The 15,492-nt window shown below is 42.5% G+C and overlaps 1 protein-coding gene across 1 annotated transcript in view; it reads right to left on the minus strand.

The window, feature by feature from the left end:
• LOC134494667 (uncharacterized) overlaps positions 1-15,492 on the minus strand; it is an 84,457-nt gene that overhangs the window by 60,837 nt on the left and 8,128 nt on the right. The window contains exons 3-5 of the mRNA XM_063299914.1: positions 14,736-14,968; positions 8,514-8,650; positions 5,766-8,236 (exon numbers count right to left, since the gene is read on the minus strand). Of these exons, the coding sequence (XP_063155984.1) occupies positions 5,766-8,236; positions 8,514-8,650; positions 14,736-14,968 (2,841 nt within the window). The remainder of the gene's footprint in view (positions 1-5,765; positions 8,237-8,513; positions 8,651-14,735; positions 14,969-15,492) is intronic.

Consider the following 15,492-nt stretch of genomic DNA (forward strand, 5'->3'; position numbering starts at 1 on the left):
AGCAATGGGGGAAGACATGTAAGTTTATATCTTCCTTACCTCTAATTGTATGGAAAATACTGAGACTTAAACACCGACTAAGGAATTTAACTACTCTTCATTTGTTTTTAATAGAATTTGATGTCCATAATTTTGGTTTATGGGTGAAATCTCTCTCCATTTTTTATATGTACATATACCTATTTAGTTCAGTAGAACTCTACTGACCAGAAGTGTGGCCAGTGAATTTAGGACTCCAGCTGAACTGATGCCTCTTAAATCCTTAAAATTGTTTTAATTACCTGTGTTCCTTATCAGCAATATTTAAAAAGGGGAGAAGGGGTTAAAGCAAATACAGTGAATATTCAAGATTTTCACCATTCACACTCTAGAAGGATGGCAAGTTATTTCTCCTTCTGGGTTCAGTTCTCTGGGTAAAACAAATTTGTTTTAGGGCCAAATTTTCTAACCTTTAATTATCAGAAAATGCCATCCATCTAAACAGGAAGATTTTTTTCTGCCTATCTGACTGTCTTGCAAGCCCATTACATTTCTCAAGGGTTTCAATTTAAATAGAAATATATCAGTTGCAGAACTCTAAGCTTTTTCTCAGAATTGAAAAGCAAATCTAGATTCATTTGCTAAGAAACAACAGGCAGAACCAGCTGTAAGTTCAGTTATAATAAAATTAACTACATTGCTGGAGATGATGATGATGATGATAAGATTGTTATGTCTGCTTTGTTCTTCTTTTATTGTTTTACTGTATCTCCAAAACTATTTCTATGTCTTGTCTTTCTTGAAAAATGGCATATCCTCTGGAATATGCCAATTTTTCAAAATAGTTTCCTAATGTTCATACTAGTCTTGTATATATTAATTTGAGTACTTATCTGTTATTAACTTTCCATTATGTCTCTGCTCTAGATCTCACTTTCTCATGGGGAGAAATCACACTCGGTCACTACAATGTGCCATTTCAATGCCTTTTTTCTGGATAACCCTTTTTCGAAAATTACTCTTTTTTACAGTCTTCTATTGCTGCACAGTTCCTGCATATGGTTGTAAAAACAGTACTTTCAAATGCGAGTACAGTACCCAGTAACAGCTGAATGAATGAAACAGCCTTTTTATATACATGAGAAGATTAGCATTTTAACTCTCCACTCACCAAAAAATAGAATACAGTACAACCTTCCAGCTTCTCTATCATGTTTAAGAGATAAATATTATTTTATTTAGAATGTAATACTAACTGTTTCTATGTAAATAAGGACACATATACAGGTATTGTATTTGCTATTATAGGATCTATACTGAAACAAAATGTATGATATGCACTTCAGAAGAAATAGTTTGAACTTCAGAAGAAAAAAAACACACTGCAGGTTCAAAACATTTAATTTGTGCAAGCAGTGCTGTAAATTCAAAGTCCATCCAAGAGAACATTGTTCAATTGTTTAAAATACCTGCCCAGAAAAAATGGAAATTCCAGACTACCCAATTCTTTTAATTTGATATGTAGAATAAATGCATTGTGGTTTGTTTCATCTTTCATACAGCTATGAGGAAGCCTAGCACTGAATATGGTCATAACGTGTATCTGGACATTTCAGTGCAAACTTTGAAAACCTCACTGTGAACTGCTGAGATGCACAGAAAAGATAAGGATCATGCTGTATCAACCAAAACACATTCTTTTTATTTATAATTCTGCAGATGGGTCATCTGATACTACTCTTTATTTATTTATCATAATGATCTTTGAGTAATGAATGACAGCAAGAATAAATCAATAATTCATCTAGAAATATATAGTTGTCTGTTTAAGATATGAAAACTGCACAACCATGCAAAACAAAATGAATTTGCCATTCATTTCCATGGAAGAGGAGAGCATGTGCCAAAATCTGTCCCACTCCTGTAAATAATCTTTTAAAGTTTAAAACATAATTTTACTTGTACCCTTAGAAGTATACATGTTGAATTTGTGATTTTATTCTTTCCATTAATACATCTGTGGCAATTTTCTTAAAAGAACCTGAAACAATGAAAAATAAAAATAAATGAACACCCTGATTCTCACACAGACTTAAATATACATGAACACACAGCCCATCAGTCAGTCATTCAAAAGATTTATTTGTTTCAGCCACAGACCATAACAAATGTAAATAAACACAACTAGAATTAAACAAGAAATACGATAAAAAGGCATAAACCATAAATAAAATTATTCATCTAAAATATATAAATTATAAATAAATAAAAATACCTATACCATTCCAGTGCCAGATATCTATAGTGATATAGGAGTGAAGGTACTGAGCTAGTGGCAACAGCAACAAAAAAACATCTCAAACCTTTGTTGTTGAATACCTTTACACAGATTCACTGTACCACTGTCAGTATTCACTGTATTTGCTATCCGTGACCATAATAAAGACTATTATCTTGCTAGAATATCAGTGTGTGGCCCTTTATGGTGCTTTTATCTTGAATTAGCCTTAAATCTACATTTGTAGAATAATACAAGTAATTTGACTGCAACCCTTTAAACAAATAAATAAATCACCTAGAATATATTAAAATGTCTTATATGAATAAAATAACAAGTACAATGCATGTTAAAGACAACAAGTCCCTGAGTCAAATCCTGATCAACTATGAATTTCCTTGGAAAACCATTTTCTTTCCCTAAGCTTGTAAAATGGGGACATTAATTTTGACCAGCTTTTCAAGACTGCAGTGGTAAGGATTACTGAGATGAGAAATGCTTGGAATGAAATGTTGATTATAATACCTTCATTTCAGAGCTACTATGGTGCTGAGGATAGTCCTTATTGGTAATGTAATCTAACACCATATTTTGTGCGAATGTTTCAGTTGTATGGACTGTGGTTATATCAGTTCTCCTGTTCAACAAGATGACGTCTTCAGTGGATGGTACAGAACAGAATTTTATGGACATCAAACTAATAGTATGATTTTAATATTTTTTTTAAATTATTAGATTTTATCTAATGAGTTATCTCTGTTGAAGGATGAAAACGCAACCACCAAGCCTAGATGGGTGCAAATATGGAGAGGCCCTGAATTTTATTCTAGGTTAGCTATGCTTCAGCTTTGTGAAGTTAATAAGTGTTAGTAGCCATGACAATTTTAGTGAGGTCACACAAAATTAAAGGCAACCAGACTCTACCAGAAATTTGACAAGTGATTTATTGACAGAACATATTCTACCTTTTGTCCAAGCTTGTTCTAGAAAAATTGTAACTAATTTAGTATAAAACTCAAGAGTTCTTCCAGCTTTCCAAGATGATAAACCAATTCATTATCTTCTAGAATAAGGTTGGGTGAAAAGTAGACAGTCCAGATCCAGTACTCTCAGACTGCCTAGCCCTGGATTGGTCTGGGGATTGCAACTCATTCCCATTTCTGGAACTTAATTCAGGAAAATGGAACTCTTTCTTGCTGGGAGGATTCTCCTTGTACAATTTAAAGAACTCATCCCTCCTCAGAGCTGTTTCTTTCTGCTATTCGTTAATAGAGAAATCATTAGAGCCCAGTCACTGTATACAGCCAAGGCCTTTTTTATCCCTCCTATCTTTTTTTTTTTCAGGAAAATAGTAATTTCACTGTCTTCTAAACCTTCAGCCTGAGTCTAGCACAACTTCTCATAGACATCTTGTATTTAAATATTTGCTTGCACAACAACCTACTTGCTTGGATCAGATCCACAACATTTCCAAAGCAATCAGTAATTGTTTCTGGGTGCAGTTGGACTGGTTTTCTGAAAATTTTGCTGGTTGATCCCCTGCACTACCCAGTATCCAAAGGATCCTATTATCATGATCTCACCAGCCATCCCAATAATGAGTGGTCTGCGTTAGGAGAAACCCAATAATGACTAGATCCAATTGCCTTTCCTCCCTTACCCTTCCCACCAAGGAACTTTGATAGGCACATATCAACATCTTCCTCATTTTCTCCCCTTTCTGTGCCATGTAGGACCACCACAACAAAAGTTATCATGCAGAACTTTGCAGAGGCTTTTGAACCGGAGCAGGGTAAAGTGTCATTTGTTTAGCCTTTGGAGAGTACAAATTTGTTCTGAATTCAGACTTTGCCCTAAGGCAGAGCACAGCTCTAAAAATACCCAAAGTTCCTCAAGGAATTGCTGCATGTCAGCATGCCTGATTTGTGCTATAATACATGTATAGGGGGTTTTGCAGGGAGGGAAGTTGTGCCCTCAAGTTACTTTTGACTCCTGATGACCACACAAACATATCCCAGGCAACATTTTTGGGAGTGGCTTGCCTTTGCTTTCTTCCTAGGGCTGAGGGAGAGTGACTGGCCCAAAGTCACCCAGTTGGCTTCATGCCTAAGAGGAACTAGAATTCCCAGTGTCCTGGTTTCCAACCTGGTGCCTTAACCACCACACCAAACCAACTCTCTATAGTATAATAGAGTATCTGTTTTATAGCTCCTCTGTAAATTTTATTTAAAAACAGACAAGCATTTTGTCTTTTAAAAAAAATGAGCAACTATAACCATTAATTTTGATATAAAGTGGCACAACATACAGCAATTTCAATAAAAACCAAGGCAAGAAGAGCCTGGATGGACTGGAACAAGGATTAATTTAGATCAGATTGGATTTCAAAGCATTGCAAACCAGATGGTACTTGGAAATTCAAAAACATGTGAATACAACAGCACTTCTACTTTTCTATCTACCAACTGCTATTCCTTTGAGATGGAGTCAATTAATATCCAATGAAAACTCTAGACAGTACTATCATGACAGAGGGGAAGAAATATAAAACTATTTGTTCTATTTGTCATTGGGTCAGTAGAGCAATTAAATGAGGCCCCAAATTTAATATTATTATTTGGGGTTTGCTTTTTTAGTTGGAAAAAGACCCTTTTGTTGCAGAAAAAATAAATACTAAAATGAGCATTTTTCATTATAGAATCATCAAATATAAATATTGGAAGGGATCTTGGAGAACATCTCCAACCCTTGGCCCAGTGCAGGAACCCAATACTACAGCATCCCCGACTGATGCCATCCAATCTGGGTTTAAACATCTCCAGGAAAGGAGACTCTAGCACCTCCCAAGAGAATTCCATTGTTGAACAACTCTTACTGTTATACTTCCTTGTAATTTAAACCCATTGTTTCTTGGTTCTCCTGGAATAATTCTGAAAAATTCTATCCCATCTTCCACTTGACAGCCTTCCAGAAACTTGAAGAGAGCTATTAGGCTTCTCCAGCGTCTCCTTGTCTCCAAGCTGAATACACCAAACGTCTCCAACTGTTCATCGTAAGTTTTTCTTTCCACACTCCTTCCTACCTTAATCACTCTCTTTTGGACCCAATCCAGCATGTACAGACCTAGTTATCTCCTTCCTATGAAACATTTCTAAAAGTAAGAAAATACACTGAGGGGAACAGTGTCACTTTCATCATGACTTGTCAGCCCATAGGCTGTTCCTGTATCCATCCTGTTTTCTGGATTATTGTTTTAGATATTGGTCAGTGTAGGACCCTGGATTTCAAGCTGCCACACTTCATTTATTGTTTTTAATTTGTAAGAATTTAGGAGGGCAATCCATGTTCCCTCAGTAAATGAAATGACATCCATTCCACCCCTTTCTTCTCTAAATTACTTTCTTAATCTTTCAGTTTTGGATCAAAACACATACACACTCTTTAGTATATGCTTTCCCATCCCACCCAGTACCAAGAAAGACAATAGATATTTGAAAGAACTGCTTACCACCAGAATGGCATTAAAATGGTCACTCTTCACCTTCTGTACTTGAATGCAGGATGCTGGCACTTGCAATAATCCCGCCCCCTTGGAAAGGTTCCCGGCATCTCTGTTGGGCATCAAGTTGTTATTGCTAGTTCCTACACCTAAGGCTGCCCTATATAAATAGGTGTGCGTAAGCTTCCCCATCCCTGCAACCTCAACCATCTCTGGGGTAAAATGAGAGCTTGGGAGCATGCGCACATTGTACCGGTACTTCTCATACTCATCCGTGGGGCAGCAACAACTGCAAGAGGGGTTAGTCCTACAATGGAAAAGTCGAATAGCAAAAAGGAAAATGATAAATCCAAAAAAGACAAGGGAAAGGCAGGCCAGAGCAATGATCAAGTAGAAGTTCAAGCTGGACAGCTGCTGCCCATGTGCTTCCAGACTGTCATCAAAGTCTGGGAGTGCTTGTGGGAGTGTGTCAGCTAGTAGGATGCCCAGAGTTACACTGGAGGAGAGGGAAGGCTCCCCACTGTCTGTCACCAAGACCACCACTTTGTGCTTGATAGGGTCACTAGATCTCATTGAGCGACTAGTCCTAAGTTCCCCAGCATTTGGTGAAACCTGAAATAGGGTTCTGTCCGAACAGTGCAGGAGGTGGTAGGAAAGCCAAGCATTCTGCCCACTGTCTGGGTCATGGGCCACCACCTTGGCCACTAAATAGTTGGCATCTGCCAAGCGTGGCACAATTTCCACTGCCACTGAACCATTCCTCACATCTGGGTACAGGATGACTGGGGCATTGTCATTCTGGTCTAGGATTGTAATACTGACAATAAAAGTGGCAGTCAGTATTGGGAAGCCATTGTCCTTTGCCTCCACTTGGAAATGAAAATTCTGGAGTTGTTCAAAGTCAAAAGTGTCTTTTGCATAGATGATTCCACTGTCTGCATCAATGGCCAAATAGCTGGACAAGGAACTGCCCTGGATGTCAATGTCCCTGAGAAAGTAAGATACCCGACCATTCTCCCCAAGGTCTGGATCAGAGGCTGACATCTGGAAAAGAGACACCCCGGGCTTATTGTTTTCTGTTATGTAAATTTCACGCATCTGGTTGAGGAATTTGGGAGGATTGTCATTCACATCTGCAATTTGCACCCACAGGGCTTTCTGAGTGGCAATGGGAGGGGAACCCAGATCAGAGGCAGTGACCATAATGTTGTATTCACTGACCTGTTCCCGATCAAGAAGGCCACTAGTGACCAGACTGTAGTAACTATCAAAAGAGGACTTGAGTTGGAAGGGGATGTCAACAGGAATCTTGCAAATGACTTCCCCATTCTCTCCAGGATCTTCATCAGTAATGCTCAAAAGAGCCACCACTGTGCCCAGTAGAGAATCCTCTGGGATGGGGCTGGACAGCGAGGTGAGTGTAATCTCGGGGGCATTGTTGTTCACATCAGTTATTTCCACCAACAGTTTGGCTACACTGGACATGCCGAAGACTCCTTTATCCCTTGCTTCAATGAACATCTCGAGCAGGGGCTTTTGGATATTTAAAGCACCACTGACTTTTATCTCGCCATTCTGGGGGTTGATGCTGAACATCTTCTGTAGCTCAGGGGACGTGCTGTTGCTAAATGAGTAGAAGACCTCTCCATTCTGACCTTCATCTAAGTCTGTGGCTTGCACCTGAGTGACCAGAGTGCCTCTAGGAGAGTTTTCCAACACACTGGCCCTGTAGACAGAATGCTCAAAAGTAGGGGCATTGTCATTTGTGTCCAGGACGGTTACCACAACCTGAGCATCTCCAGACCTCTGGGGGCTCCCTCCATCTTTAGCTGTGATAGTAAGCCTGTGTGTGGCCTGCTGCTCCCGGTCCAAGGGCTTTTCTAGTACCAGTTCAGGATATCGGCTCCCATCCCCACGAGTCTGCATTTCCAATCGGAAATGCTGGTTGGGGCTTAGCGTGTAGCTCTGGACGCTGTTGATGCCTTCGTCGAGATCTTGGGCAACAGGGAGGGTGAACCGAACTCCCGGAGCCAGGAACTCGGCCACATTCACATGATATTCATCTAGCAGAAAAGTGGGAGCGTGATCGTTCACGTCCAATATTTTAAACTGCACTTTATAAAGCTCCAGGGGGGTTTCTAACACGAGCTTGTAATTCAGAGAGCAGGTAGGCTTTTGTACACAGATCTCTTCCCTGTCGATGGGTTCGTTAACAGACAAAGCTCCGGTGCTCGCGTTGAGGCTGAAATATTGCTTACTTGAGCTGGTGATCATGCGGAATCTGCGGGAGGGCAGCCTAGCCGCATCAATGCCCAAATCCTTTGCAAGGTTCCCGACTGGCGCGCCGCGCTCAGTTTCTTCGGCGATGGAGTACTCTACTTGTCCATGCACGGTGTAGAAAATAAGACAGCACACCATTAAATAGACCCGCATTCTTTTTCCCTGGCTTCCTTCCCGCTCAGCTCCCGGCAGATCGAGTCAGTCGTAACATAATCCCCCGTTTTCAACAAAGAGCCGAAGTGAGCGATGCCGGAGCGGATGAGAGAAAAGGCAAAACCATGAAGCCCGCTTGCTTAAAACCACGGGGGAAGCACGGGCTCTTCCAGGCGCCGGCCGAAGACATGGCTCGCCCTTGGTCCTCCCGTGCTGAGCCAGCTAGAACTAGTCCTCCGCCAAGGCAGCCTCTCCCGCCGCCGCCGCCGCCAGAAGATGAGATCATGTGTAAAGAGAAAGCTCTATTGCTACAGGAGCCGGCACCACCCTGGGCCACAGCGCCGCTTAGAGGCCTCTTCCACAACGGCGAGATCCGTAGCCCTTCCTCCTGTATCGCGAGGGTCTCCGGGAGGGAGAAGGCACTGGAGCGGCGCGGAACTAGGCGCACAGAATCGCCGAATCTGCAAAATAACGGGATGCGGAAGGGGCGTCCTCTTCTTCTCCGTAACTGAGCAAAGATGGGGCCGGGGCCGGGGCCGGGGCCGTTCTAGAAAAGGAAAACCTTTTCCGGCCGTGGGTCCTGGTTTCTCCCCCAGTAGGAAAACGACCAGCCAAGCCACGCGGTTTGCTAGTCGGGGGTAGTGCATGCAGGGGAGGGGCGGGTAATTGCGACGCGTATCCCGAAGGAGCAGTGGCCCGAAAGAGACCCAAGATCAGCAAGACCCTTCTGGGGACTTCATCCAGAGAAGCTGCCCGAGCAAATCTGGAATGAGCAGATTTTATTGAGTTAAAAATGGGCCCTTTAGGCCACTAAATTCAGCCCAAGCATCCAAATTAAAGTACCCCTGACAGATGACTGTCCAGCTGCCACATTCATAAGCACATCCAAACAACGTTCAGTCAGAATCTAGCGTCCTGCAACTTAAAATACATTATTCTATATCCTACCCATGAACACGTCTTAGGGTCTTTTCCCACTTCCAGCTAACACAGCATAGACATGCTCCAGCAACATTTTTTTTTTCTGCGTCCTCATGAAACTCCCCTACTTGCTTTTCCAGATGCGCCTGCACAAAAAACTTGGTGCGACACCAGAGCAACCTACCAGTGTAGCTGTTTGTCAAAACTTAACTCCTCTCCACTCCAGCTCCATCCCATGAGAAGGAGAGTGAGATGGGGGATGTTTTCCCACTGGCTGGTGAGTTTGGTGTGAGGGAAGTGAAGCAAAGGCAGGGGAATCCTCCAATCTCTGCCCTGAATATGCCCTGTACAGGGCAAATAAGAACAGCACCACTAGGGATTGCCAGTGCATTTTATGCCAGTGTAGTTTTCTGCCAGCTCAAGGACTAGTGGTTAACACTTCAATTAATTCATGAGAAGAGGCCTTAGCCTTCTTCTATGTGAGATTATTTTGTGTACTTGAAGATCATTATTCTGTGCCCTGCACTCTGAAAGAGGTTCTGGAATTCAGATGTCTCATCTCAAGGCTAAACATCCAGTTCCATAAGTATCCTAATAGCAACTAGTTGCAAAATTGGTGACGTGCTATCATCTCACTTTCATAGCTTGCAAGAGATTTTAAATGCAGGAGGAATGGTTTTGCTTTGTGACAGAAGACTTCCTCATAACAATCAGTTTTTATTTTTTATTTTTTTACAAATCAAACACATGCACATATAATGTATCAAAAATAGGAATTGGAGGGGCAGGTGATAACCATTCTATTTCCCTTTATTTTTGCTGCTTCAGGATTAATAGCAGATTGGGGTAGAGCACTAACTGCATGACATACTTTGCATTCTCCTGTGGTTAGCTCAAGAGAACATCGTTTGGTTCCCTACACGCTAACTCACTCCAGTTCAACGTGGAATGATTGACGAAAACTCTGAGTATGATTTTTGAACAAGCCAAGTTTCCATTTCAGTGTTATGCTGTCCAGCGACTCGTAAATCAGATGGACTACCAGATAAGAGGAACGCTATCCCGATCGTTCGTACAGCAAATCTGGCTTTCACGCTCAGCCTCTTTGCGCTCACTGTAATTAGTGCTGTGCCAGTGGCATGAGTGCTTAGGGAAAGAAAACAACTGTCAAATAAAACCAAGTTATATAGAAAACCTACTGATTGTTACACCTGCTTACATGTTTTCTTATTGTAAAACATACTATAAAATCCATCATGGCCAGTCAGGCCTTTGATTAAAACCATATCTCTGTCCCATCTGACAGGGATATACTAGATTCAATTTTGAGTCGGGAGTTACAGCTTTTTCTATTTCTGTTCTCTTCTTTTTCTGCACTTCTCTTTATTAGTTTCTGTTAGATTTTATCTCTTTGTTCTAAAATTTAATAAAATTATTATTAAAAAAATTAAAGGATTAAATTTTGCATTTGAATCCTTTGGTATATAACTGTCAGATGGGACTATAGAGATGTGGTTTTAATCAAAAGAAATCAAAAATTTTATTAAAGACATTTTTAACAATAAAAACAATACAAATTTTGAGAAAAAAGTAAAATAAATTGAAGTGAAGGAAAGTAACATAAATCAAAAAAGATGCAAAGAAGTAGAAAGGAAAGGAAAAGAAAAGAATATATAAAGCAGCTTCTATCTTCTTATCATCAGTTATAAGTACATTTCTCTCTACCCTTTCTAATCATCAAACCCATAAATCACAAGTTCATTTTTTTCTTTTTTCAGCAAAAAGTCCATAAGGAAAGATGCAAAGAAAGAAATTTCTACCCTTTGTAATCATCAAACCCATAAATCACAAGTTCATTTTTTTCTTTTTTCAGGAAAAAGTCCATAAGGGTTTCCAGTTGCTAATAAATTATTTATTGTCCTTTCTCTAGTTAGACAAGTCAATTTTGCCATCTCTTCTAATTCTGTCATCTTCACCAGCCATTCTTCCATTGTAGGTATTTTAGAATCATTCTTTCCATTTTTGTGCATAAATAGTCTTGCAGCAGTTACCATATATAAAAACAATCTTCCATAATCCTTTTCTAATTGTCTATCCATTAGTCCCCGCAAGAAAAGTTCTGGTGTTTATTTGCTTATTTATCAAAAGTGTATACCACTGGATTCACAACAGATGTCCTGCAGTTTATACCTCAAACATCAATGCCAAACCAATATAAATTGGAACAACCATAACAAAATGATAAATCATAATCATTTTTTAAAAATACCAGTAACCGATAAATACAACCAGTGGCTTCAATCAGTTGAGCCCAAATGCCCTCTTAGCTTGAGGGGCTGATGTTCAGTCGGGTTCATATCATATGAAACCACACCACAAACTGACAGATGATCTCCCCCAGCAGCTTCATATACTAGATATTGAAAAGCAGGTGGGAGAGGATTAAACCCTACTGCATCCTGCATTAGAGCGGCTACTGGGCCAACCTCTTTTCCCCCTCTGCCACCAACTGGAAGTGGAGCAGAAACACTGCAGAACAGTGTCTTTGATCACCAGCCTTCATGGCTGATCCAGAAGGATACCATATTTGATCATATCAAATGCTGTTAAGAGGGGTAATAGAAAAAAGAGGGGTACTCTATCCTACCCATTTACCAACAGAGTACCAGGGCAACCAATACTTTCTGTAATGAATGCCTATTCTAAAACACTCTCAGACTCATGAACAGGAATTCAAAGACATCTGATTTATTAAAGAATAGTATGCAGGATCACAGAGAAAGTTGAGAATGATAAAAGCGTGCCAAATGCAAACTAAAAACCCTCGGTGCAAATGAGATCCCTCCCCCCATAGAATCTTCCCAAGTTCACAATCCCAGGTGCTCCTAACGGCTTCTGATGGTCTGTGGGAAAAGTCCTTGAACAGAGCACATAACCCAAACACATTCCATTGAAATGAACATAGATACAGAGCTTGGTACAAGGTATCACAGCAGCTCCCTCCCGAACAGAAACGCGCATCAGCGCCATGGCATGTGAAACGTTACAATGTACAGTGCACATTGAAACAGTGAACATGACACTTTCTCAGTCCTATGCCCAAACCTTAATCATGATTGGAAAGGACCAAAATATCTTTTTCTTCTAAGTTCTTGAAAGCTGATTCACCATTTGTAACAGATGGGCTGGCCACTGGCTGCAGAAGCCCTTGTGGTTTACCCCCTTTCCGTTTTGACATGGCACAAACAGGACAGGAAGCAACATAGTCTTTCATGTCACGCCTTAAGGTCGGCCACCAAAATTGACGCCTAACCAAATGCAAGGTCTTGACGAAACCAAAGTGTCCAGCAAGTTTGTCATCGTGGGAACGCTGCAAAACATCAGCCCTCAAAGCTTCAGGCCCATAAAGGTGGTGTTCCACCCACGCCAGACCATTTTCCAAAGAAACACTGTCTCTATTAGCCAGCAACCAAGTGTCAGATTTCAGTGCCTGGAGAAAGTCCTTCTGTAACTGACAAGGAACTTGCATTTTCCGCTTCCCAGACGGGGCTGGGGGCAGGGTTGCCTGCGCACAGGTCTGGGTCTGGGTGATGGCAACCAAGCCTAGTTGTGGTTCAGTGAGAACAGTCCCCACTATATCTGACACGTGTGCAGAGTCCTGAGGCAGACGTGGCAAAGCATCGGCCAGAAAGTTTTTCTTCCCTGGAATAAACTTTAATTGGAAGTTAAAGCGACTGAAAAATTGAGCCCAGCGAATTTGTTTAGGACTGAGACGCCGGGGTGTGTGGAGGGCTTCCAAATTCCTGTGATCTGTCCACACTTTGAAAGGGCATTTAGCACCTTCTAGGAGGTGACACCAGGCTTCCAAAGCGGCTTTTACAGCAAAAGCCTCCTTCTCCCAAACATGCCACCGGCGTTCAGTTTCAGAAAATTTTCTGGACAGATACGCGCAGGGTTTTAGGTGATTGTCGGAATCTCTTTGTAATAATATAGCCCCAATTGAAAAGTCAGAAGCATCAACTTGCACTACAAAGGGGCGTTCAGGATCAGGGTGCTGTAAAATAGGCTCAGCAGTGAAGAGGGTTTTTAACCTCTCAAAGGCTGTCTGGCATTCAGGTGTCCAATTCAGCACTGCCCCAGGATTTTTTACCTTGCGTGTCTCTCCCAAACCCTTGGTGCATTGCAAGTCAGTGAGTGGAAGAGCAATCTCAGCAAACCCCTGGATAAAGTGGTGATAATAGTTACTGAACCCCAGAAAACTTTGTAGTTGCCACCGGGTGCAGGGGCGTTCCCAGTTTAAAATTGCCTGAATTTTTTCAGGGTCCATCTCAATGCCCTTGTCAGACACCCTATAGCCTAGATAGTCAAGACGTGCTTTGTGAAATTCATGTTTAGAAAGCTTTGCATAGAGTTTAGCATCTCTAAGCTTGCTTAACACCTGTTCGAGGAGGCGTTCATGCTCCTCCTCAGTTTCAGTGTAAATGAGAACATCGTCTAAGTAAACCAGGACCCCTTTAAACAAATGATCATGTAACACTTCATTAATCAATTGCATGAAGACTCCTGGTGCCCCAGGAGTCACCCAAAAGGGAGGACTTTGTACTGAAATGACCCCAATGGGCAATTAAAAGCAGTTTTCCACTCGTCCCCAGCTCGTATGCGGATGTGAAAATAAGCTTCGCGAAGGTCGAGCTTGGAGAAAATTTTACCCGTTGACAGATGGGCTAACATGTCTTTCATTAGAGGCAGGGGATATTTGTTGCAGACTGAGATGGAATTTAACCCCTGATAGTCCATACAAAGTCTAAGCGTGCCATCCTTCTTTTCCCGGAAAAGTACAGGGGCCCCAACTGGGGAATTTGCAGGTTCAACAAACCCTCTTGACAGATTTTTGTCAATAAAGTTCCACAATGCTGCTAGCTCCTTCTGGGTCATTGGATAGATTTTCGGCTTAGGCAATTGAGTGTTGGGAACCAACTCTACTGCACAGTCAGTCTTTCGATGGGGGGGCAGCTGGTCCGCTTCCACTTCCCCAAAGACATCTGCAAAGTCCCGGTATAGGTCAGGCAAGCCTTCTAAGTGTGGTAAGCTGGGGCGCAGCGTGGTGATCGCAGCTCTTCCCACCCCCACACGTACAGTTCTCTCCTCTATAGGAGCTTGGTAAAACCCATCCTTAAAAGTGACAGTCCAGTGCTCCCAATTTATATATGGGCTGTGCCAAGTCAACCGGGGAATTCCCAGAATTACCATGGGATTGCCAACAGGCGCCACGATAAATTTTAAAGCCTCCTTGTGGCTGCCCATTTGCATTGCTACATTTCCAGTGAAATGAGTTGCCGGACCCCCACCCGCCATTGACCCGTCTAGCTGGGTGAAGATCAAAGGCTGCTGGAGAGGAAAGCTAGGCAAGTCCAATGCAGCAATCAGATCAGGGTGGATGAGACACCTTGAACACCCAGAGTCAACAAGAGCCCAGACTTCTGTAGTCTTAGTGCGGGAGCCCGACTTCACTTTCACTGCTAGAGTGGGGCAGTCAGCACTCACCATAGCTTCTTCGCGCCCATCCTCCTCCACCTGCCCGTAGGCACTTTTCAGGGCAGGTGGCTGGCGTTTCCCACCAGCTACATAGAGGCAACATCAGCCTCTCCTGAGAAGTAAATCTCTTCTTCGACGTCAGTAGTCCCCTTGGCCGCTGTCATCCGTCGCGATGGGGGTGGGCGATTTGGTTGGCGCTTTAGTCGCTTGATCTCCAGCCCTGGTTTTTGGGCAGTCTGCGGCTCAATGTCCCACTTTTCCACATCAGATACACTGGCCTCGCGTGTAGTGTCGCTGCCTCTCCTCGTCCCACGTTCAGTAGCCTGATGGGGTAGCAGTTGCCCCAGTTCGGGGTCCTCGCATCGTGGTTGGTGGTCTCTCGTACCTTCTGGCTTGCATGTAGGTGTGCTGAGCATGCTCTGCCTTCCCGGCCAGACAGATCCAGTCATGCAACGACTCTGGGTCATCTCTGCATAGCGCCCATTTTAGGACATCCTGATTGAGCCTGTCTTTAAACCCTTCTACTAAGGTTGACTGAGACCAATTGGGGACCTTGCCTGCCAAGGCTTTAAATTCCAGGGCATAGTCGGCTACCGACCTGGGGCCCTGGATGAGATCCTTTAGCGCCTCCTTAGCTCTTGCCTTGGCCAGAGGATCCTCAAAATGCAGCTTTAATGCCAACAAGAAGTCTTCAAAGGACTCGAGCTCAGGGGCGTCAGCCTCCGTTAATTGGACATACCAGTCCGCCGCTCTGCCTTTAGCTTAGTGGCCACTGCCGTTATCTTAGTCTTTTCGGAAGGGAAGCATGGCCCGAATTGCTCCATGTAGCTCTTCGCATTAGTTAGGA

Source organism: Candoia aspera, chromosome 3 (assembly GCF_035149785.1).
Source record: "Candoia aspera isolate rCanAsp1 chromosome 3, rCanAsp1.hap2, whole genome shotgun sequence".
In the NCBI taxonomy this organism is placed as follows: Eukaryota; Metazoa; Chordata; class Lepidosauria; order Squamata; family Boidae; genus Candoia; species Candoia aspera.